This window comes from Leptidea sinapis, chromosome 7 (assembly GCF_905404315.1).
Source record: "Leptidea sinapis chromosome 7, ilLepSina1.1, whole genome shotgun sequence".
NCBI classification, from domain to species: Eukaryota; Metazoa; Arthropoda; class Insecta; order Lepidoptera; family Pieridae; genus Leptidea; species Leptidea sinapis.
This window is the reverse complement of record NC_066271.1, coordinates 4,028,989-4,055,813: the sequence shown is the minus strand read 5'-3', so window position 1 is coordinate 4,055,813 and position 26,825 is coordinate 4,028,989. Positions and strand designations below refer to the sequence as shown.

The following is a 26,825-nucleotide window of genomic DNA, read 5'->3' as shown; positions in this document are numbered from 1 at the left end:
TCTGGTCTGGTACCCCAGTATCAGCTCGAATCATTTGACTGCATGCAACGCCGAGCTGCTCGAATCGTCGGGGATCCAGTGCTATGTGAATGGCTAGATCAGTTGGTGTTGCGTAGAGACGTCGCTTCATTGTATGTCTTCTACCGCATCTATCACGGGGAGTGTTCCGAAGAGCTGTTTGATCTGATTCATGGCGCCGAATTCCATTTTCACACGGCGCGCCATAAATTAGAATATCATCCCCACCATCTGGATGGGTGGCGTCCGGTGGCGGCGTGGTGGTCCTCCACAGTGCGGTTTTCAAAGAACTTTTTTCCACGTACATTCAAGCTATGGAATGAGCTTCGATGAGGTGTTTCTGGGAAGATACATGGGTCCTTCAAAAAAGTACGTACACCTTTCTTACTGGCAACGCTCTTGTCATTCCTCTAGTGTTGCAAGAGAATGTGTAGTACCAGTTTATCCACCTCTTCCATAAAAAAATAACTGAATAGCCTTCTTACAGATTTACGTAGAACTCTATGTTATTAATAAACGCGAGATGGATTAATTTTAATGTTACTGAAAATCTTAAACTTTTTGTCTTTACCTTACCATTGTTACTACAGAATTACATGACAGGGAGAAGTAATTTTAATCTTGGAGTAACTTTACATCCTGTTTATTAATACGACACTATATGTATACTTTTAATATCATTAAGACTTTGTTTTAAATAGGTTTTTTTTTTACGAAAATAAGGGACGAGACGAGCAGGACGTTCAGCTGATGGTAATTGATACGCTCTACCCTACGCTACTCTCTTGAAAAACCCAAAAATTCTGAGCGGCACTACAATTGCGCTCGTCACCTTGTGACATAAGATGTTAAGGCTCATTTGCTCAGTAATTTCACTATCTACGGCACTGTCTGTGGCTACAAGACAAAACATGATATATCAGCAAGACTGAAGTCCTGCATATTTTGGTGTCAATGTGAGAAGATGGCTCGATAGCCATTTTCCCAATCCAATGATTGGGAAAATGGCTATCGGCTATCCCAATGGGCGAGGAGGACCCGTTGCATGGCCTGCGAGGTGTCCGGACTTAACGCCGGTTGATTTCTATTTCTAGGGTTACATGAAATCCCTAGGTTACGATGTCTTGCCTGTGTCATCCGCAGAAGAACTCAAACAAGAATTATAAACGCAGCAAATGCAAAATTGCAAAATCTCTTAAATTTTACCTATTATTAATTGTTATTACTAGAAAACTGTAAATGGTTCTGAATTGTATTTTACATTTGTACTATTTATTGGGTAGACACTGTTTTTAATTCATTTTATGGAAATTTTAAAGAACGACCTTAAGTTTAGTTCGAATATAAATTTCCTGCCAAACAAAGGAAGCACCTCAATGATTTTTTTTTTTTCAGTTTCTTTAGAATAAGTTCCTAGTTGTAATACGTTTCAGGAGAGCTAAGAAAACGGTTATGTTTTTAAAATAATCTGCAAGACAAATTTCATAACTTTCTTTTTGTTTTTCAAGCATTTTAGTTGGAAAAAATAATGATATAATATAGTTTTTTGGTTGTTTATAAATTTTTAAATTTGGACGGATAATTGTTGTTTTAAAAACAGCTAAAAAACCTAATAACACAAAAATGGTTTACTTTTGCATAATGCATATGGGGGTTAAAATTATTGCAAAAAGTGACTGGTGGGATATAAATGAAGATTAATTTATGAAAATGAAGTCAAACAAACTTTTAAAATAGGTGATACCTGATGGTATGTGATCACGGTGGCCCATCGTGTCTTGTAACACCAGGGGAATTTTACCAGTGGTAGGCTCCTTTGCACAGGATGCCGGCTAGATTATGGGTACCACGACGGCTCCTATTTCTGCCGTGAAGCAGTAATGTGTAAGTATTACTATGTTTCGGACTGAAGGGCGCCGTAGCTTGTGAAATAATTGGGCAAATGAGACTGAACATCTTATGTCTCAAGGTGACGAGCGCAATTATAGTGCCGCTCAGAATTTTTGGGTTTTTCAACAATCCTGAGCGGCACTACATTGTAATGGGTAGGGCGTATCAATTACCATCAGCTAAAACGTCCTGCTCGTCTCCTCCCTTATTATCATAAAAAAAAGATAACTCAATTATTATCATCACAATTGTTGATACGCATTGGTACGTGGCGGACGAGGATCGAACCGGAAACTTCGTGGTGAGAGTCAACGGTTCTATTTAAACGTACGTACGTCTTAAACTCGCGATTTGTATGTCACTTTGTGTTAGTGTGCGGGCATTGCTCAAAATAGAGGTTAACAGTCAACCTCAATTTTTTTTTCGACGTTTTCACAGCTGTCACAGAGTATCGAGGCACATAAATGATCTTAGGTTAAGTATATTGTTTTGATTTCCTTATACTTCTTGACATAACAGATCCTGTTTTAAGACCGCTGAAATAAAAAAATAAAGTACAAATTAAATGGAATTAAAAAAAACAACGTGTACTTCGGTTATGTTGCTTTTACTATCAATTTGGATGTGTGTACAAGTATGAATTCGAGGAAATTATAGGAATAATAATTATTATGTAAGTTCATAATATATATATTCTACATCGCGTTCGTTATCAACAAACCCTTATTTATTTAGATACAATATTCCTACTCAAATTAAATTTTTGTTCGAATGCTCACCATTGTAGAGATTACGAGAGCCGCGTCCCTTGAAATCGGCACGAGCTACAACGCAAGAGACACCTATTTAGATACGAAACGATTTCAAATAAAAATATAAACTAACTACTAAATACGTTAATTGAAAAATATCAAATACTGCGTAAAATCTAACTGTACAGACACGTGTAACATGATCGTATCAAAGAAACATCGTCGGTTACCTCATAATATTTATTACAAACGCTTACACACGCATACGAAACAAACAATTCACATTGCATTATGTAAATCGATGAAAAAGTCGCGATAGAAAAAAAAACTAAAAACCACATACTGAATATCTAAAAATATATTATTATCATAATAGAATCCAAATGTCTATACATCGAGATGTTACCGTATCAAATACAAATACAATAAGACGCGACGAACAGCCGCGTTTGTCTACCACGTGGGTCCGTACACTGACAAACCATAGACAATAATATTCTCAAACGGGGCCACAGACTAGCAATAACGGGTTCTAGCATTTACGGTCAGTGTGTGCACAATTAAAACAAAAGTTTAGCAAAATCTGTCAATAAAATTTTATGGTGATTATTACATTTGGCAGTTGCTTTCGATTTGCCAAAATATTATTGTCTATTCTCATAAATGTACTGACTTACATATAGCGTATACTACTTAAAAGGGTTGAATTTATAAGTTTGAAACTATTGCATGTAAAGCAAACCTTGAAGGTTTTAAACCATAACGGATCCACATACAGATTGTATTAAAATCGCTTAATGGGAACCGAACAGAACAGATTTACATTAAAAATAGTACAATACATAAACGGTCTTAGAAATAATCTTGGTATAAAGTTATAACTGAGAATAAAACAAAAATATGGTTAATGTTTATATATAGACATTTCGCTTACGATTAGTTTATTCGGATGTATAACGTTTCCCGCGTTTGTTTGCAAGGCTCCCAAACTGCATAATTATCATAATATTGACAGTATTGTCAGCGATATAGTCAACATTTTGCAAATTCTTGATTTATTATCAGGAATAACTTTATACCAAGGTTATTTGTAAGGCCGAAAGATTTTTAATTCAACCCTTACGTATATTGTTACAATTTCAATGTAATAACCAAGTTGAGTAGTTTGAGAAACAGATATATCACAATATGAGACTGAATTAGTTGCACCAGCATTTTCAATCCTGGCCTGACGTAACAAATAAGAATAAAATCGATCGAACAATGACCGAGTTTGTGACGTCACGCCTCACACCGAGCTCGAAACTAGTCCTACATACACGAATACTCGCGACTACCCACAAAGATAACTATACTTTAGGAATTAATTTTGTTTTGACTCGATACCGTACATTGCATCATTGTTTTCATACAAAATTATCTTTGATTACTTGGTTGTCAATAGAAGATTTACATTGAACCAATATTCCGCTTACAATAAATATATACCGCTGTTTATTTCAATTACATACGTATTGCTAACAAGTCATTCATATACTAATATATAATAACAATATCGAATTTTCAATAAATCATTGCATTATAAATGCGGCAGCAACAGTAGTCGACGACCCGAAAGGACTTTAAATAAAATATTGCGGTACTATACCCCTCGACACTACACGGCAGGACGCTGCCGGTACTGATGTAACATACAGTTCGTAGGAGTACCCAGCCTAGCGAAACTCTCTAAGAAAAAAGCGATTGTACGAAACGTGCAGTGATTGATAGATCGACAGATGACGGCTATAATCTTGTAAAAAACGGAGATAGCCAAATTCCACTAAGTTTAAAGCAACTGTTCGCTTTCAGACTTAGCTGTATTATACTTCAATTATTATAATCTGTATTAATGTCACTGCACGTTTCAGTACGCACGATCAGTATTTACATCCTCTTTGGGTGTACCTGGCGGAATCAGACGAATACTTTGGCGAGGCCGTCGGCGCCGGCGCTGGCGATGTACGGCCGCATGGGGTGGAAGGCCACGTCGAGGATGCCCTCGTCGAACTTCTTGCGGTGCGCGGTGATCTCCTGCACGCAGGTCTTGGTGTCGAGGTTCCACAGGCGCACGGAGCAGTCGTGCGAGCCGGAGAGCAGGAAGATTCCGTTGGGGTCGAGCGCGAGGCCCGTGACGGCGTCCAGGTGCGCCACCATGGTGTGCGCGCAGCGCCCCGACACGGCGTCCCAGAACCGGATGTGGTGGTCCTCGTGAGCCGTCACCAGCACGGGCAGCGACGGGTGGCAGCGCACGCGGGACGCGGGGCTGGGGCACGACACGCGCAGCACGCTCTGAGGACACGGCGAACAACTGGATTTGGAACTGATATCATTTGGACTTCATTTAATTTCGAATGAATTTAATTTGTAATTAATTTCAGTTTGAAATTAATTTAATTTGGAAAGAATTGAATTTGGAATCTATTGAATTTGGAGTTAATTTAATTTGGAATTAATTTATTTTGGGATGAATTGAATTTTGGAATTAATTTAATTTGGTATGAATTTAGTTTAGAATGAATTTAATTAGGAATGAATAGAATTTGAAGTGAATCTAATCTGGAATTAATTTAACTTGTAATGATTTTAATTTGGAATTAATTTAATTTGGAATGAACTTTATTTTGGAATGAATTGAAATAGTAATGTATGTAATTTGGAACGAATTTAACTTTGAATGAATTTAATTTGGATTTAGAATTAGTTTCAGTTTGAAATGAATTTAATTATGAATAAATAAATAATTTTTGATTAGATTAATTTCAGACTAAAAAGATTCACTTGTACTGTACAGAGAGTATGTAGTAAATTTACTGTATATAGAATTCTTAAACTGTGTTAGGGAACGCAGTGAGCCAATAGCTAGCTTACAATCTATTTGCAATTCACTTTTTTTTCAAAATTAGGGATTCGTAATAAAATTGCTATTTTGTCACACAAGGTATAAAATCGAAAACCTACTTTTGCGTGCGCTGCAAAAACTATTAACAATAGAACAATATGATGTACAGGCTATAATATAGGCAATATTTTTTTACTTATAAAACTATCGCGTGAATTATACTTTATATGGCAAAACAACGTTTGTCGGGTCAGCTAGTAAGTAATAACTCAGGTAGTACCTGCGCGGTCTCGATGTCGTACAGCAGCAGCGTGCCGTCGGTGTAGAGCGCGGCGGCGCGCGCGGCCCCGTCCGCGAAGTCTGCGGCGGCGGGCAGCGCGGCGGCGGCCAGGCCGGCGTCCCGCAACACAACGTTTGTCGGGTCAGCTAGTAAGTAATAACTCAGGTAGTACCTGCGCGGTCTCGATGTCGTACAGCAGCAGCGTGCCGTCGGTGTAGAGCGCGGCGGCGCGCGCGGCCCCGTCCGCGAAGTCTGCGGCGGCGGGCAGCGCGGCGGCGGCCAGGCCGGCGTCCCGCAACACAACGTTTGTCGGGTCAGCTAGTAAGTAATAACTCAGGTAGTACCTGCGCGGTCTCGATGTCGTACAGCAGCAGCGTGCCGTCGGTGTAGAGCGCGGCGGCGCGCGCGGCCCCGTCCGCGAAGTCTGCGGCGGCGGGCAGCGCGGCGGCGGCCAGGCCGGCGTCCCGCAACACAACGTTTGTCGGGTCAGCTAGTAAGTAATAACTCAGGTAGTACCTGCGCGGTCTCGATGTCGTACAGCAGCAGCGTGCCGTCGGTGTAGAGCGCGGCGGCGCGCGCGGCCCCGTCCGCGAAGTCTGCGGCGGCGGGCAGCGCGGCGGCGGCCAGGCCGGCGTCCCGCAACACAACGTTTGTCGGGTCAGCTAGTAAGTAATAACTCAGGTAGTACCTGCGCGGTCTCGATGTCGTACAGCAGCAGCGTGCCGTCGGTGTAGAGCGCGGCGGCGGCCAGGCCGGCGTCCCGCAACACAACGTTTGTCGGGTCAGCTAGTAAGTAATAACTCAGGTAGTACCTGCGCGGTCTCGATGTCGTACAGCAGCAGCGTGCCGTCGGTGTAGAGCGCGGCGGCGCGCGCGGCCCCGTCCGCGAAGTCTGCGGCGGCGGGCAGCGCGGCGGCGGCCAGGCCGGCGTCCCGCAACACAACGTTTGTCGGGTCAGCTAGTAAGTAATAACTCAGGTAGTACCTGCGCGGTCTCGATGTCGTACAGCAGCAGCGTGCCGTCGGTGTAGAGCGCGGCGGCGCGCGCGGCCCCGTCCGCGAAGTCTGCGGCGGCGGGCAGCGCGGCGGCGGCCAGGCCGGCGTCCCGCAACACAACGTTTGTCGGGTCAGCTAGTAAGTAATAACTCAGGTAGTACCTGCGCGGTCTCGATGTCGTACAGCAGCAGCGTGCCGTCGGTGTAGAGCGCGGCGGCGCGCGCGGCCCCGTCCGCGAAGTCTGCGGCGGCGGGCAGCGCGGCGGCGGCCAGGCCGGCGTCCCGCAACACAACGTTTGTCGGGTCAGCTAGTAAGTAATAACTCAGGTAGTACCTGCGCGGTCTCGATGTCGTACAGCAGCAGCGTGCCGTCGGTGTAGAGCGCGGCGGCGCGCGCGGCCCCGTCCGCGAAGTCTGCGGCGGCGGGCAGCGCGGCGGCGGCCAGGCCGGCGTCCCGCAACACAACGTTTGTCGGGTCAGCTAGTAAGTAATAACTCAGGTAGTACCTGCGCGGTCTCGATGTCGTACAGCAGCAGCGTGCCGTCGGTGTAGAGCGCGGCGGCGCGCGCGGCCCCGTCCGCGAAGTCTGCGGCGGCGGGCAGCGCGGCGGCGGCCAGGCCGGCGTCCCGCAACACAACGTTTGTCGGGTCAGCTAGTAAGTAATAACTCAGGTAGTACCTGCGCGGTCTCGATGTCGTACAGCAGCAGCGTGCCGTCGGTGTAGAGCGCGGCGGCGCGCGCGGCCCCGTCCGCGAAGTCTGCGGCGGCGGGCAGCGCGGCGGCGGCCAGGCCGGCGTCCCGCAGCGTGGCCAGCAGCGGGCGCGGCGCGCGCGGCGCCCACAGCCGCACCGTGCCGTCCGCCGACGACGACAGCACGCGCCCCGCCGCCGCCGCCAGCGACCACACCGCGTCCGAGTGCTCGCGCAGCACCGGGCCCTGCGCACCACACACACTATTACACTCCGTCAACACGCTCACTATATAAGGACAGGAACACAACCGCCATGCGGCGCCGTGCCGCTAAAATCGGTAGTGGCGCCACTGCTGATTTAGCGTCAGCGCAGACCGAACTACAAAATGCTCGCGCATGGTCGACAAAAATTTTTACTGCTTCGAACATGCAAGCAGCATGCTCGACAATGCCCGAACCATCTCTGTTAAATATGATCTGGGTTACCCGTCGGCGAACGGTTTCCTCGCTGCGGCAACACTTGCTGACTGACGCTCGCACTAACGCATGTAGAAATACATAAACGAACACGCAGTCGGCTTGCTCGAGCATCAAATTTGGGCGTGTTTTCAATTTTGCGAGGTATAATAATAATCGTTAGATATTTTTTTCAATAATCTCAGTAAATGCGCCGCTCTTGATGTGCGCCGACCGTTCGGCGGCGCGAAACGCGGCTCACATTCCAGCGTTATGACGTCATACTTGTTGACAATGATTTAGTTTAATTTCTATCACTCTTGCAAACAACCCCCGTAACGGAAAGCAGTTTTAAAATTAAAATGACTGACGTTGTTTATTGTTTGTGTGATTCTAGTGATGAAACACATAACCGCGTTGTCGGCACCGCACCGCTGAAATCGATAGTATGCGTTGCAGCATCGCGAAAAAAGAGCATTTTACTATCGTTTAATAGGGTAACGGTTCCTCGTGATTTTTTATGATGAATGGACATATATCTGTCATGGATCGTCGTAAACAACTAATTGCTTATTTATTATAAAGAACACCCATTTAATATGACTATGAATCCCAATATCAAGTACTTTTCTAAAATATACAAAGCATTAAAGATCGAAAAAAATGTACTGTTGCCGTCTCTTTCACACATCGACGCTAGCGTATTGCAACATGAAGGTCGTCGCTCGCGTCACACAAAATGATGAAGTTTGATAAAAGAAATACGAGTTGTTGATTGAACCATTAATATAAAGTAAAGAGGAAGGTCTTACTTATGATTTGTTAAGTTTTTATACATACATTTGTATACATTAACAATATTTTCTAGAAAAAAAATAAGCCGCCAGGAAGCTTTCAACAAAAACGCTATATAAGTACATTGAACTGTAACAAATTAATGTATAGCGGAATTGTGCATCTTATAAACGTTTACGAAAAAAGTCTGCAATGGCATATGTGTATTAGTTAAGGATAACAAACTACATATATCCATTTTAATACTTTAAAAAATTGGCAATTATAAAGCGATAATGTAAAAGCTATTTACACAAATAAAATATAAATCCTTATCATTTGATTACACATTTTCGACGGCTTTAGACTGCATTATTCCCGAATACTTACATCATTTTTTATCTTTTGACAGAACAGCGTCTGTCGGGTCACCAAGTTGTAAATAATAAATTGATCACTTTAATGAGGTATATGCATGCCTTAATCGCACCGAAAACCTTTTTACCTCAAAGCGACTGAATATCTACATAACTGTTTTCAATTTGAAATTAAAAAACAATTAGAAACTTTTTTGTACATAAGATACAAGTCTTATTGTTTAACGCCATTACATCCATAAACGAAGAATTAAAACACAATTTTAAAGCTTGTTTGAATTGACGCTATCTGGCCGACGCCTATTTAAATTAAGTTATGACAAAGACACTAAACCTATCAATAGATCACATAATGACTTTTATTCAAGACCCAACAAAAAGATACATTTAAAAAAAAATCAGGCAAAGTATGTGTTTTGTAACAAAAGATCTTTCATTTCAAAATATTGGAAAAAGTTATTATTAACAAACTTAACTTAAACTATTTCACCTGGATTCATTAGAGGCCGCAGTGTTGACACTAATTTGCTCTGTCATACCGATTATCTTCTTACTTCACTGGATGTTGATTATCAGGTGGACGCTGTGTATACCGACTTCACAGAAGCATTTGATAAAATAAGCCATGAGGCATTTATAACCAAGCTTTAAGTAATTCGGTAGACACGGCCATCGACTTCGATGGTGGAGTTCCTATGTGGCCAACCATAGTCAAGCCGTGGCTCTAAAAGGTAAATTTTTTGAAGATACAAAGGAATGAAGTGTCAGTGTCTGCCAGCACTCCTCAAGGGTCACATCTTGGTCCTTTTTATTTACCATTTATATAAATGACATAGATACCTGTTTCAGTAATACAGGTGATCTTCTTTATGGTGTCGAGACTAATATTTATAGAACTATAGCCAACCGTAACGACTACCTAAAGATACAAACCGATTTAGAACACTTTGAAAGGTTTTGTCTTATACATATCAATTATTCTTAAAAACTGAAAAATGTAACGTTATTACGTAACCGTTAGTAAGCTACGGTTTGACTATCATGTTGATCACATTGTAGGGAGGGCCTTTAAATAGTTATAATTCTGCGCCTTAAACGGCCATTCAGGCGGCTTTCGTGCTTTCGTCTTTCGACCGCAGCATTCCCGTATCCGCAAGTGTAGTGTGGAATCCTTTGGCTCACCAAAGATCCTCAGATCTTGGTTCAGTTTCGTAATGTGACTATGTAAATGAGAATTAATATCATGACTCCAAAAAAAACTTCACCATGTTCAAAAAAATGTTAAAAATCACAACTTTCAATAAGTGATATCACATCCTATTTTGAATTAAAATATTTGAATTTGATATAATAATGTTTATATTATCCAGTTTTCTAATCAATTTATATTAGTTTATGAGTACGTGCAGAATAGTGTGGTGTGAAGATAGAAGAATAAACTATGAGGTATTTATTTGATTTGCAAGTGATACATACCTGTACACTAGCATCATAAGGGTCGTAGGGGTCGGCGGTGAGAGAAGGTAGATTCCAAACACGGATAGTTCCGTCCACACCCGCTGAGAAGCATTCTTCAGTCCTCGGGGCACCCATAGCGAGGCATATCACCGGCGCAGTATGTGCTCTGAATGTATACAATGGTTCTACATCCAGCCCCGCTGATTTCTTCGCGGGCACAGTCCGCTGAAGGTTCCAAAGCTTCAAGGTGTGATCTTCAGAAGCTGTTACTAGTGCTGGTTCAGTTGGGTGGAACGCCACGGCACGCACCTAGATATACATACATAAAACATGTAGAACAACAAATTATAGCTAATATTTAAACGTAATATTCAAACTTTAACCCATGCTGGATATGTATCATATGTCTGGTCCAATATATCTTATATATTTGCAAATTGAATTCATCATTAACCTCTGTAATAGAGGATTAATCTGGCAACATTTGTTTTTAGTTATGGTTATATTAGTGTGTGCGCACAAATTGCTAATATGATACTTATATTAGTACTAGTGGACCCAACAGATGTTGTCCTGTAGACACGTCTTAAATTTGAAAAATCGGTCCAGCCGTTAGGAGGAGTTCACTAACATACACATGAGCAGGAGAATTATATTATATGGACGGAATTGGGAATCTAAACCAATCTCAAATTCACTGAAACAAACAAAAAAATCATCGAAATCGGTCCAGCCGTTTAGGAGGTAGTTTAATTGCAAATCTAAATCATTCTCGAATCCACCTGAAGACACACACCAATCTCAAATTCACTGGAACACACAAAAATATCATCAAAATCGGTCCAGCCGTTTAGGAGGTAGTTTATATGTGAATCTAAACCATCCTCGAATCCCCTTGAACTCATACAAAAAATTTCATCAAAATCTGTCCAGCCGTCTAGGAGTTCAGTGACATACAAGCGCACACAAGAATTATATATATATAAAGATATATAGGCCACACACACTGGTTGAAAACCTTCGTCTTCAGAAAGGTGTTATTTGGGGCGACAACATTTTACGTGGTCGCTAAGTATGGCCCTGATGAGAAAGCTCATGGTTGCTGATAGGGCAATCGAGAGGGCTATGGTAGAGTTTCCCTGCGAGATCGAATCAGAAATGAGGAGATCCGTATGACAACCAAAATCAACCCACATAGCACATAGTTAGACGAACAGATCGCCGTTGGGGAAGTAAAGTCCTTGAATGGCGACCACGTACCGGAAGACGCAGTGTTGGTAGGCCCCCCACAAGATGGACCGACGATCTGGTCAAGATCGCCGAAATACGTTGGATGAGGTCACTGCAGGACCGATCGTGGAAATCTTCCAAAAAAGATATATTCGTATAAAATACCCCTTCGTCCAGCAGTGGACGTCGTCCGGTTGATTATGATGATCATGAAGTCATGAGTTCAACTTTGCTCTAGAGTCTAAACGACTGCTAGTGCCCAGCAACACTCATAGAGGTGAAACAGAGAGTGATTTATGGTTTATTAAAAATAAACAATAAATTAGAAAAAGTGGATGCTTATACACCTTCAAATACATCTGCACACATATTCAGAAGGGCAAATTGACCTGATTTCTGCTACCCAAATCCAGAATAGCAAAAACCACACGTTGCAAATATAAATACCACATTCGCCATCTGAATGTCTAACATCCCTACATAGTTCGACCCTCAATGAACTAACTTTGCCATACAGAGTGTAGAATGAAATTTCTTAAAAAAAGGAGTGTACCTACTTATGTACGCATGCAATAATATATTCTTTTTTTTACGGCGTAATAAAACGTAATTAAATTAAAATTTAAAATCCTTTAAAAAACATTATTCCTGGTGCTATTTTACGATTGTAGAAAAAATAACATTGTAATAAAGAAGGTATTAAATACAACCAGTGAAAATATTAATATACCATAAAATTTAGTTAAATAACGTGTAATTAAATATAATTCAATTATTTTTATACAATTGGAGAGAAATATTTTTTTTTTAATTTGTTTAAGTATAAATTGAAATTAAATTATTTAAAATTTGTTTAGAGACGAGACGAGCAGGACGTTCAGGACAGGAGAATTATTGAAAAACCCAAAAAATCTGAGCGGCACTACAACTGCGCTGGTCACCTTGAGACATAAGATGTCAAGTCTCATTTTAATTTCACTAACTACGGCGCCCTTCAGACCGAAACAGCAATGCTTACACATTACCTACTGCTTCACGGCAGAAATAGACACCGTTGTGGTACCCATAATCTAGCCGGCATCCGGTGCAAAGGAGCCTCCCACTGGTAATTTATTTGAGTCTCATCCATTGGTTGTGGTTCAGTAGACATACAAATGGTATACAAATGGTTTACTTGACCAGCTAATGTAAGGGTATCGAATTAGCCTGACGGTGTGCGCACACATCCTACTAATATTATAAATGTGAAAGTTTGTATGCCTGGATGTATGTTTGAACTTGTTTAACGCAAAATCTGCTGAATAGATTTTGATGAAACTTTACAATAATATAGCTTATATACCATAATAACAAATAGGCTATAATTTATAAAACTATAGTGTGAATTATACAAAATATAAAAGAAGTGTGATTGTTACTAATGAATACAACTAGCGCCATCTCTTATCAACTAGCAAGGAAAAGATCAATACAATTTATATGGCAAAACAACGTTTGCCGGGTCAGCTAGTCATATATATTCACTCTGATAATTTTTCCCTAATGCGTCAAAGGGGACTTCCTTTAACTTCAAACTAACTTCAAACTGCTAGTAACTTGGTGCACCACCAACTTGTAAAGAGGAACATACCACATCAAAATGGGACCGCAGAGTATACTTCGGGTTCCAGGTCTTGCGGAAGGACTCCTTGCTGGCTCCGGCCACGTCGTAGGCCTCGGGCTCATTGCTCACGGTCAGCTGAGCCAGTTCACCGAGGGCGAGAGGCTTCTCGTCTGTCTCGCCCGGGCCGACACTGCCGCCGCCGCTTGGGAACTTCACTGAAAATTATAAGTGACACCATTAATATATTAGATTCATAATGCGATATATTTAATTTATTTTTATTTGTTGTTCCGGATAGGTACGAATGGCGCGTGAACTACGAACAATTAACGATCTGTTTTGTGGCACTCAGGGTGATTTCACGAGAGTAGCATTGTTTTTAATCTAATATATAAGAGTCGCCTGTCCCGGTGTTATTACCGTAGGGCAAGTCAGGGAATCGGCCAACATCTATTTTTCATACCTACTAAATATATTTGTTTTATTTTTGTGAAATTTTTTTCTATTTCAACTTCAAATTATCGCCCTTCTTACGATCTACAACTGTTTTTGTATCGCGATTTTATATTATTCTGTTCCACCCACAAATCCGCTATAGGGTTTCAAGATGGCAATCGAATACAGTAATTGTATTAAGATATACTTGTTAGCTCTGAGAATCGGTGGCATCTATTTTTTATACCCCAAAAATTTTATTTCATGTATTTTTTTAAATACTTTATATGGCAATACAACGTTGCCTGGGTCAACTAGTATGTTATAAAATTTAAGGATAAAAATTTTATGTGTTATAATGTATGTACCTCTTTCTTTCTTTCTTACCTCTATCGCATTGGAATATTCAGTATTGATAGTGTGTATCTTGGTAAAATAAATAAATAAAAATTAAAAATAACTGCCTGCCTAACTTGTGTTGTCTTTAGCGTATTCAAGGTCTTTTTTCCATAACTCGAGTAACTGCACCTATTATGCCTGAAAACGGCCCTAAGTTTATTCTTATTTAATTGTAGTTAACTTGTTTATGACTTTTTATGAAATACTTATTTGATATTTAAAACTCTCTCAACTTTGAACACGATGGATATATTGTAACACCTTAGAAATTAATTTGTCATGTATATTACAGCCAAAAATACTCTGATTGATTTAAAAGACTGCCCATTGAGTTTCTTGTATGTCCCTCACACGAGCTCTACTTTTGCGAACATATCAAATCAAAACAAAATATTTTATTGCAGATCACATTGTTACAAAAGGGTCGTAGATTAGATGGGTAGACAATATGGAACGCCCTGCAAGGGCAAAGCAATGTTTTATATAAAATAAATAAGTTTTATACATTTTATACATAAGTAAGATATTAAAAATACAGATAATACAACTGTTATTATTAGTATAACTATTTATTTCTATGTTATAACTTATTCTCACACTTAGTTTAATTAAAAAATTGAGGTAAATCTTAGAAGCATTTTGAAACTAGAAAATTTGTAAGCTCTCTTTTTTCTTTAATTTCGTTTGGGATGTGATTATAAATTTTTATTGCCATTAGGTAAGGGCTCGATGACACTAGTGGCATACTTGTTTGGGGGTATTTTTAATTTGTTTTAATTTCTATTATTTCGCTTGTTATTTGGTAGTGTTGAGTATAAGTCCGAATATTTTTTAACAAATTTACATGCTTCTTGGTTGTAAATTGAAGTAAGAGTTAAAATTTTTTGTTTAATAAAATATGGTCTACATGAATCCATCTGCTAAATATTTTCTATAATTGTGATACATTTTTTCTATTGATGGTAGTGATTTTTTATGGTAGATTTAGTAATTTATAGCTTCAAATGACTTAGTTTAAGCCTAATTGAATAAAGTTTATTTGACTTTGACTAGGTTTTTTCAGTTTTTAGTCGAACACGCAACGCCAGTCTTGAGTTTGTCAACGTCACACACAAACTTTTGAGTCCCTTAATATATGTGTTGGTTTTTTTAGAATGGTACATATAGCATATGAAATCGAAATACGGATCTGTATATGGCGGTGATCGAACCAGCACTTTCCTCATCATTAGTGATAGATATTGATAGCATTTGCAATCCAAGCCACACAAAAATGGGTAAACTTGGCAGGCCTACTTGTGCAGTGACCCTGTTTTCTGCCGATGATAACGTTCAAACAACTTGTCAAACGGTTTCACTTCAGTATTTTTTTTAATTAAAAGTCAATTATTTTACCCTGCCTACTTAGCTATAGGTCCCAGGTTCGAGTCCCGGTAGGTACAAACAATTATAAGATGAATATAAACGTTTGTTTCCGAGTCATGGATGTTTATACGCATTTAAGTAATATTAAAATGTGTATCGTATTACATACTATATCGTTGTCTTGCACCCATAGTACAGACTATGCCAAATTTGGGGCGAAATTTCAAATATTGCAATATATAATACATTAATATAATATAATATTGACACACTTTTTACACAAATTATTTTGCCCCAAGTTAAGCATATATTGCCTGTGTTATGGGTTGCAAGACAATGATATATTTAATACAATATGCTTACTTAATCATACATAAATACATTTAAACATCCATGACTCGGAAACAAACATCCATATTAAACATATAAATGCTTGCACGTACCGGGATTCGAACCCGGGACCTCTAGCTTTATAGGTAGGATCGCTAACCACTCGGCTATACTGGTCGTCAATACATTGGTGTAAGTAGTTGCATTAAAAAAAAATAGCGTTAGTAATTAATTACGTTAGAAGACATCAGGAAAAGCACAACGGTTCGAGACATAGAAACAAATAGAAATACAAGAAAAAAAATCAGGAAACTAAATTGGAAATGGGCTAGGCATATGAGGAATAAAAAGGTCACAGAATGGTACCCCAGGAATGGCACAAGGGACGGGGAAGACCCCGCCAAAGATGAACTTAACAATTGAACCAAAAATTATGGACTAACTGGACACATTCGCAGGAGTAACCTGGAGCCGGGTTGCCAAAGATAGTGATGAGTGGAAAAGGTTGGAGGTGCCCTTTGTCAGTTGTCAATCAGCAGAAGATAGAACCTAGATTTTTACTATAGACCTAGATGACTTAGATATAATAAGAAATTGTATATAACTTAATGTTGAATAAAATGCTATATTATTATTTATTGTGAAATTAGTTTATAATTACCATTTACGTATATTAGATTTAGATCATAGGTTCTCAACGTGGGCGATAACGTCCCCTTGTGGGCGTTAGAGATTTTCGGGGAGGCAGTAGAAGCAGTAATGGATTTACACTAGGGGCAGTCGGGGCAAGTGCCCAGGGCGGCAAATTTTTTAGGGCGGCAAAATTTTGAAAGGGATTTTTTTTTTTTGCATTATCAAGATTGCTCAATATAATTAATTAATTCTGTTTATTAATAATTTTTGGTTCAATTGATAATTCGAGAAATTCAATTTATCCATTATTTGTAATATAATTTTGGCAAGTTTAGTAAAAATTAATTAAAAAAATTATGTTTTTAGAATATATAACACATAATAAAGTTTCTGCAATAAATTTATTATTATTTTAGTTTTGAAAAATAAAATATATAAACTATAAGTTTAAGTGAAATTCCAGTATTGGGACTTTTTTCCGTGCCCAAGGGCGGCATTTAGTTTAAATCCGGCCCTGAGTAGAAGACCCAGAGAAAATTAGGGGGCATTGAGATGGCGCAGATGGGGCGTGGGTAGATTAAAAATATAGTCTAATAAGGCAAAAAATACACGAAAATACTCTAGAAAAAAAACATATTCTCAAAGTGGGTGGTGAGCAAAAGAAGGTTGAGAAACTATGATTTACATCTATTCAACAGTAAATGTGACAATATAAATGATTCAACATAAAGTCACTCACCGACATATTCGTCTCCTTGTCCACCGCCATCAGCCTCTGTCTCAGTCAGCATGTTAAGTTCATTTATCACTTCTTCCGCCTCGTGATCCACTTCCTCACCTATTTTTTAAATAATCATATAAATTGTTTTAATTAATTCAATAGATAATACCAGTGGGAGGCTCCTTTGCACAGGATGCCGGCTAGTTTATGGGTACCACAACGGCGCATATTTCTACCGTGAAGCAGTAATGTGTAAGCATTACTGGGCTTCGGTCTACAGGGCGCCGTAGCTAGTGAACTTATTGGGCAAATGAGACTTAACATCTTATGTCTCAAGGATCCCGCAATTGTATTACCGCTCAGAATATTTCGGTTTTCAAGTATCCTGAGTGGCACTGCATTGTAATGGGCAAGGCGTATGAAATACCATCAGCTGAACGTCCTGCTCGTCTAGTCCCTTATTGTTACAAAAAAAATCTATATGCAAATTATGACTAACCATCGGAACCATTTTATTTCGAGTAGTGGATGTTTATATACATATCTGACCCATAGTAAAGGCTATTCCTAAGATGCTAATTTGGGGCTAGCTAATTAGGGTGAAAGTGTCAATAAGTATTATTTATGTTTGTTTTTTACTTCTTCACGCAAAAACTACTGAATGGATTTTGATAAAAGTTTACAGTAATACAGCTTGGACATCAGAATAACACATGGGCTATAAGTTATAAATATATTATGTGAATTATCCAAAATATAACGCTAAGTGTCAAGTAAGTACAAAAAAAATGCCATGTGCGGGCTGTTTTGGCGTGCACTGAAAAAACCGTTGGAGTTACACGAATATAATGTACAATGGAAATGTTTATCCTAAATAGTACAAAAAAGCCCGCAACAGCATACTATATCTATCTTTTATGTGTAAAGGTATAAAAAAAAGGTATCTATCCCAGAGACCACTCTTGATTGTGGATAGATTGGCTGCACGTCAAAAGATATAATATAGACATGCAGTTGGTGAGGATAACGACTTGTGGTGGGTTTCTGGAATTCAACAGCAGCAGTTTGTCAGAATGTCTTAAGAACATGTCTCATACACACAGAAGATGACAATGGGAAAATCCTCCACGCCAATAGATCAAGCCGGTACTGGGTCACAGTACATAACAGTTGGATCGAATATGATATATATAAACTAAATTATATAATATTTCGTGTGGTATTCTGCGTGTGGCAGAGCAGACCAGAATAGCAACACCCCATCTCCTCCCGTGGGTGTCGTAAGAGGCGACTAAGGGATACAAAGAACGGAGGAAGGGCAGCAACATCTTTCCTAGAGAACACCACTATCTACTGCGAGATCGCTAACCTGCCAATCGTGGCGATTATGGCAAAGTCCCCCAAATTAAAAACATGCTGAACCGATCGTCGTGTAGATCTTTGGGGAAGGCCTTTGTCCAGCAGTGGACGTCTTCTGGCTGATGATGATATCCATACTACTATCACATATGAGAGAGTAACTGTAGTGTGTCTGAATTATTTATCTCTTTCACAAAACCAATTCGAATATAATTTTCTGGAGACAGCTTGAGATATTTTACCAGGTAAGTAGATAGACATAACCACAAGCTATTTGGTCTAAGGCAGATGTATCGTACAATACAAATATGCCAATATGCTGACATTATTTCAATACAAGACCTAGATTTATAAGAAAAACGCGGGCCGAATTTTAAACAGCTATAACCTAGGTGCACAGGCGTTGACCGCAATATTTTCTGTTCTGTTTCCTGTAACGTTTTTGGTCGACGATATTATAAACATTCATTTACAAGTCTAAATGATTTGTTCGGAATTTAGGCGTGCTATTAACAGGACGGAAGCGATATTCAATTTTTATTTATATCATTTATACCTCTAGAGTGACAGCTGTGAAAAGGTAGAAAAAAATTGTGGTTGGCAGTTAACCTCTATTATGAGCAATGCACAAGGTGACATACAAATCGCGAGTGTAAGACGTAGCTTGTCACGCACACTAAAATAATGAACCTGGCCTGTTTTCATCGGTTGTCGAACAGCAAGAGGCTCTCCCTAGACGTATAAATTATCTAAGCCTTTTATATTACAGAGAGAGCAAATCTAGTAACAAAATTAAGACTTTTAGCAAGTGCAGGCTTTTATAAGAAAAATTCTATGAAAGTGTCACAGAAAATTAAATTCAAATAAAGTTTTACTGATTTCTTTTGAGGAATGTTGTAAAACCCGTGGCTTTACTTGTTAATATTACGCATCATACTTCCAAACTAAAACCTCTAATTTTGCGTATGGAACTGTACGTAATTCCCCTCGTACCGTCCTATTTTTGAAACTTTACAAGCCTCGTAGCGAAAATAGCACTCAGGTTAAAATGACCCCCAATACGTAACAATAGCTATTTCACAAGCCTATGTATATAGACTATTATAAAATTATTTGGGTCGGCAGCGAAATCATGAGCTCCACTAGCAGTAAAAATAAAACTCTTCTTTCGTCTGTTGTTTCCATATTGTGATATGACCTACGTACTAAATATATATTCAATTTTATTTTCAATATACAATTCATACTATTCTGCATGTATTATACCTACAAGAAAATCATCAATCATCAAATTTTTTTTATTTAGACAACACAAATTATGTCGGGTCAGCTAGTAATATAATAAACAAGTAAAGATGTAAGGAATTTGTTGTGAAAAGCTTTATCTATTTATAATAATAAAAGGAGCTTGCGATCTGGTGGTAAATGATCACCATCGCCCTTATCCTCTTGCAACACTGGAGGAATCACAGGAGCGTTGCCAGCCTTTTAGTCCGCAGGCACAGAGCTCTGACACCACGCGATGGTCGACTGTGTCTTTCCACTGTCGTTAAAGAGCCGAGTTCGAAGCAAAAAGAGTGCGCAAAAGATCGACAGTCTTTTGCTGTATTCTCCAGGATTTCTCTCAGGTACTGTACCTATGCAGGGATGGCTAAGTTAAAATACCAAGGGCAGCTTTCGACAGCGTACAGGACCTTCGTATCTGCAGGAAATTTTACCGGCCTCCAGATACTATACTAGCTGGGGGCACCGTTCCACGGTTATATTTACTTATCAGGTCTCAGTTCGGATCCTTTGTCTCAGCGTCGCAACCCAGGTTCAATACACCTGTTATTTGCAGTCAGGGATGTGATTTGCCACTAAACGGTATAACAGAACTCCGATTGATAATATCCATACCCTGTAAGTGCTGGGATCGTCGAAAGGGAAACAAACCCTGCCTCGAGGGGAGGTTGCAAAATGCCGACTTGTAGGTACCATATAATGGAAGACTGGTCGTTTTGAGCACTGCACTCCTGACCAGGCAATGATTGGACGTCCCAAGAGGCGCATAGACGGAGGTCGGGTAACTTTGGGAAATGTCGTCGGTAGAAGAATCTATAAGGACAGCATTTGGCAGCCAAGGTTTAGGAGCCGCTTGGGCGATCCAGTATTAAGTAGTACGTTAGTCACCTAAGACTACGATTTCGGCAAAGGCGGTTTGTGTTAGCACTGCCGACGATCCAATTCTGCATTACCACTATAGGACCTGTAGGCACACGAGTGGATGAGATCATGGTAGTAGCCAGGCCGCTGAGTTAAAATTGCCGAGACTGCAACAGCAGATATTTTCCTTGACCAACACAGATACCCTGATATGAGGCAAAATATTATGCTCAATTTTGTATTCAGGGATAGTTACGCTCAATCAAGACATCTTCGTCTCCGTAATGAATAAAAAGGCCGGCTGCTCCATAGCAATGTGGTGATGGACGACGATATATTTTGAATGGTTTTCCAAATTCGCATGAAAAGCATGGAGCGGGCTGCCGTCATATTGTCATGGAGGGATAGCCGCTTCTCAAGACTAATCTAGGCAAAAAGAAGGAGCACTATATTGCTACTCAGCGAGACTCTCTCACATAAATATGCCTTAGTCCCTTCTTAAGACACCCAAGATGTTGAATTATTGAGAAGTATTTTTGACGAATTATTTTTACTACCTGGGCAAGCGTAGCACAGATTCATTCATTGATAATATTTTTCTGCTAAGTAATAACATACACTTATGAACTAAAACACATGGAATCAGTGAGAATCTATTTAGACCAATAATCCTACACCAATCTAACAAGAACTTGAATAATTTAAAATCATAAATATTTTTACGATCGAAAACAGAATGCAAAAAGTATTTGCAACTTGTCTATCAATTAAAGAACTGTTATGTAATGCAGTGAAACCTTGATACTTACTTTAAACGATTAATCTACACTATCGAATGTGGATTAACCTGCGGATTATCTTCGAATAGTGAGCATCCCTCCCGACATAATGACAGAGACCAACAACAACACAAAATTCTTACGAGAAGACTCTCTCGACTATCAAAGACGTGAACCACATATAATCCTTTTAAAAAAATATTGGTAACCCTACACCGCCACGCCTACTGCTACTAGGTAAGTCTTTTAACCTCCTGTTTGCTGCCGTATAGTACTCTGTTATTTTTTTAACACACAAGACATTAATGGACGAAATATACGAAACCAGAAAATGCACAATATGTATACACAATATGTCCCAAAATTTAAAAGAATTCTTCTTTTCTTTTTTCTACAGGGCTGAGGCAAATCTTTTACAGAATGGTGGTTATTTCAATAAGTAAGGATATCAATATTACACAATGGAAAGATGTTACCACACTGGAAAGGCTAAAATAGGTGGGAAGGTATATGCTGCAGGTTAGGCAGGCTTAAGATAGGGAGAAACGAGAAGCAATACAGCCAATGATTCAAAATCGAAAATATTTAAAATTCATACAAAATTTCTATTCATAACGTGTCTCTTCAATTCCACTCGACATGTGCGAAATAATTTGCGCCCGACTGGTATATCACACGCCATATCACAAAAATTTAATTGAATTAAAGGATTCTATTTTATTCTTCCTATTGAGGCCTCTGTGGAAGGTAGCTATAGCTAATGTCATGTTAAAATAGCCAGCAATAGACCACTGAGCTTATTTTGTTGTCTAATTTAAATGGTAGTGATTGGTGCTAAAGATTAATACGTGTGTACTTGTAATGCCACTGTATTTTTACAAAAGGTATTTGCATAAAAGTTACATTGGCCCCCTGAAACTGTGCTCCTGCAAAAATCGGGTCAGATAAATATATTATGTAAATAGAATGATGTGTTTTTAATTTTTTACTTCTTATGCACACTTGACTTGAGTTAACTGATGAATGATTGACGAGAGCGTTACGTTACGTTACGTTAGCGTCACGCAAACAGTGACTTGTTGATTATTTCGTTCTTGACCAATTTAATAAATAAATATTCTGTTTTACTTCAGCTATAGCACACTTGTCTTATGTCATATTTAAAATGTCATGTATTACAACTGCAAATTAAATTTTTACTAAGTATTTCATAATAACTAGTCTTGTGATAAAAAAAAATTAACCGAGATTGTAAGAGGTTATTTATATTTTAGAAATTACTATAGTGTTAACTGTGAATACTTAACATTTAAAAGAATTTTCCTGTTAAAAGAGTTAAAAAGATCAAGGTAAACTTCTATTGTATTTTTTACTAATTAATTATTTAAATATAATTATTGTGACGGGTACTCACATGGTGATGGTGGAACACATTTGAGTTCCACAACCACAATTCGTGCAATTGGAACGAAATATCAGCATCAAATTAATAAAGTGTATATTGTGAACACCTGTCATAATAATTATAATGTTAAAGTTCTGTGATGATAAATGTTCAGAAACATATATTTAAATATTTATGAAAATGAAAAGCACCTTAAACATCAGAAAAGCTGATTTATACAAGTGTTATACCTTTAATAGAACTATGGTGTGATTGCTTGGCCTCTATGTCTTCAATTTCGTCCATATCCATTTCTTGGTTTGCCAAGAACTCAAAATTTGCAAATACTGCAGCAGTATCTTGTACAGAAAGTCCCTCTTCATTGTAGCCACTAGATGCACCCTTACGTCTCTGTTCTCTATAGGCAGCTACATAAAAAAAAATATTCATATTATTATATAAAATATTGTAGAATAATTTGTGTGGAATGTGATCCGTAAGATACATCCATAGTAATATGCCTATAATCATTTTTATATGTAACACATAACTATTTTTGTGATTTGCCCCAAAACTGTGTCCAAAATTTGTAATTTATTTATATATTTGATACATTTATGTTATTATCTCATAAATTCACAAATCACACAATCCTAGACTAAGAGGACCTGATATGAAGCTAGAATATCAATTAGCATCATCAAATCCATTAAAACACATCCTGACCAACAGAGTTGTTCATATATGGAATAGACTGCCCAAGGAAGTGGTTAAATCAAAATCTGTTAATCAGTTTAAGAATACACTGGACAAACATTTGAATAGATATGGCAAATGATATAGACGCAACAGCGAAAGCTGCTTAGTCTATTATAAATAAAAATAATAATGTGTTAGGGGTGCAGATACTTAAAACTTGGTACGAATATTCCATTCACCGAGTAGAGCTAAGCTAAGAAGGGATTTTGCAAAATTGAACAGAACAATGTATTTGGGGTCAGCTAGTAATAATTATAATTTTAATGCATACCCTCATCATACATCATCATTTTGCGATTTAGTGCTGTATTTGTAGAGTAATGTTGCTTTTCACAATTTCTGTAATTTGGATCTTCTGCCTGGTCATCACTGTTGACTCCCAACAAGGTCCTTACCCGATTTGAGCGAATATCAAGAATTGTGTCAGTATATCCTATTTCCTGTTGGCAATATTTTTCATTTAATTATAATCATAAATTTGTAGCAATCTCACATAGTTTTAATCTTTTTAGTGGCAGTTTAAATGGAAAGAAATTGAATAACTAGAAAAATAAAATAAAAGTAAGAATTACATTAAAAAAGGACAATCAAAGAAAAGTAACTGTTTTAAATTATAAAATGGTTGCCCATGTTTCTTGATATTTATTAATATATAAAATGAGAGTACTATTCCCAAACTTTTATATCACTTTAGGTGAGAAATCTTTGACAGTGAGAAGTAAGGAAGTATATCAAATAATTTAAGTAATTATATTTGTGTATGTCCTTTATAGTCCTAACAGCATGTATATTTGTTTCAGGTATAAGAAAATAAAACTTGTTTCAATCTTAAGCACTAATCACTACCATTAAAATTAGTAAAAGAATACTCTAAGCTTGGTGGTCTACCTAAACGTGACATTGGCAAACTTGTAGTATACCTTCCACAGGAGCCATAGTAGGAAGAATAGAATAGAACATGTGGGTCCATAGAATTCTCCCTTATCCACTTTAGTTATAAGCAAAGGCTTTGAAAACTAACCATCAGGAAGCTTGTCTTATTCTTGTCATATTCGGTAAAATAGATATTATGTGCAACAAGTATTTATAGTACTCCACAAAGAAAGGATATTGATACTTTGGTAAATGCTTTAAAATAAACTTAAAAACATCAGAAATGATAATATTATACTAGCATAAAAATTTAATGTTACACAGAGAAGTACAAATATAAAATACTGTAAAATATGCAGCTATTAAGATGTCAGACATGGATAAGTAAGTCAAGAGTATCGTCAAAGTGGAACCAGCTTAAAACATTAATGATAAAAATTAAAATTAAAAGCTGGTATCAAAACTTCCAACAAGACTTAAAATTTATTTAAAAAACATGAAACAATATATACTAGGCATAGGGTAGGAAGTTATTTAATGCAATATGCAACAGATTAAATAAAAATATTATGCATAGCTAAGATTACTAGGATATAGATTTTTAAACAAAAGTTTTCCATAGTTACATTTTCATCATCTTATAGAGAATAGTTAACTTAATGTTAAGTATAAATAAATTTATTTTTTTTTATTTTTAAAAATGGCTCTGTCGTAAATCCTATTACTCCACAGCTGAATATCTAAGTGATTGGACAGCCTGGGACTATATTATGATCATTTTATAGCGATAGAAATGACTGAACAATATTGTATATTTTTATTGAAGAGTGCAAAAAAAAGAATGCTGGGAGAGTTTCTTGCGTCTCTTCTTCTCTCTCAGACAGCCATTTGTTTCCAAAGCGGTAGTAGTATCTAGTATATTAGAAATGACATCAAAAAGAATTCTAAAGGAATCAATTTTGAGAAAATAAATGCCTTTTATGCTTTTTTAACAAACCTGCAGGTACTGTTTAATGAGTTGTCGCCCTTGCTTCCACTGAGTCCTTTCAGCAGGCTCGGGCTCAACTGATTGTTCCTCTGGGGGTGGGCACATGTCACCCTGTTGAAGCTCTACACCATACTTTAATTTGTGAAATTTTGCTCTCTCTTGTTTCAATGCATATTCAAGCATTTTAATTCGCCTTACAAGATCATTTTTAAGATTTTCCTGACCCTTCCTTTCACCCTGGAGAAAGGCTATCCTTGCCTGTGTTAAAAATATTATATAAAGCATCAATGAAATGACCAAATATAACAAAATATAGATATTAACTACAAATAATCACTATTAACTTTTAGTTTAGTTTTTAAAGATGATAATTAAATTTTTATCAATCCAACTTTAGGGTTGCAGTCTCCTAATAAAATAGAAAGTTGTTTTCAAATTCCAATATGAATAAAATAAAATTACTCAGAATAATTTTGGGATTACTAAGGTAGTTAAAATATTAAGGAGATATCTAATAAAATATTTGTAATGGAGACAAAACCAGATAAAAATAGAGTAGTCGCTTATTTAATAGAAGTCAGATAAAATAGCTATTATTATTATTGTTAATATAATAAGAATATACAATACATACTATTAAAAATATACGAAATTTATATGAACATAAACATACATGACACATTTCGCGGCTCGAAATTACAGCTGAAAAATCAATATAGTATATAAATAATACCTCAAATTCGGCTCTATCCACCTCCCATTGTGATCTCTCGAGTTCAAATCTCGCCCATTCGTGTTGAATAAAATGCAAAATGCCCGGTATTGAATACTGAACACTTTGACTAGATTCCTCATTCTGTTTGTTATTTACATTAACGCCTAATTCAGATCCCACTTGCCCTCCGTTATGATGAGAAACGGAGCTATCATCCATGGCTGTGGGGATTTTCATGACATGGCCACCATTACCGTACCCGTCACAGACCTAGCAAGACCTTCTTTGTGAAATACTCAAAAACGAATACTAAAACAACATTTTTATAAACCAACATTCACAACGGTAACACCACCTTTATCTCGTTTTTACAAAAGAATTCATGAATGACAAAATTTATTGCATGACGGAATATAAAGTCGAAACGACGTCCGTGCACTGAACATTGCTTTTTTTTAGTTTTGGTCAGTTTTGGTGTTGCTAGTTGCTACTGTTTCTTGGCAGTTGGCACTAAACTTGTTATTCCAATACAAAAA

The 26,825-nt window shown here is 38.1% G+C and overlaps 1 protein-coding gene across 1 annotated transcript; it reads right to left on the bottom strand.

Annotated features, from left to right (window-relative positions):
* Positions 1 to 2,499: 2,499 nt before the first annotated feature.
* Positions 2,500 to 26,758, bottom strand: LOC126965471 (striatin-3). Its single transcript, XM_050809099.1, has 9 exons — positions 26,308 to 26,758; positions 25,584 to 25,832; positions 23,985 to 24,153; positions 23,206 to 23,382; positions 17,306 to 17,404; positions 13,432 to 13,619; positions 10,590 to 10,880; positions 7,494 to 7,751; positions 2,500 to 4,991 (listed from the first exon to the last, which is right to left on the bottom strand). The coding sequence occupies exons 1-9, from the start codon at positions 26,524 to 26,526 to the stop codon at positions 4,617 to 4,619; spliced, it is 2,025 nt and encodes a 674-aa protein (XP_050665056.1). The 5' UTR covers positions 26,527 to 26,758; the 3' UTR covers positions 2,500 to 4,616.
* Between the last annotated feature and the right edge of the window lie 67 nt (positions 26,759 to 26,825).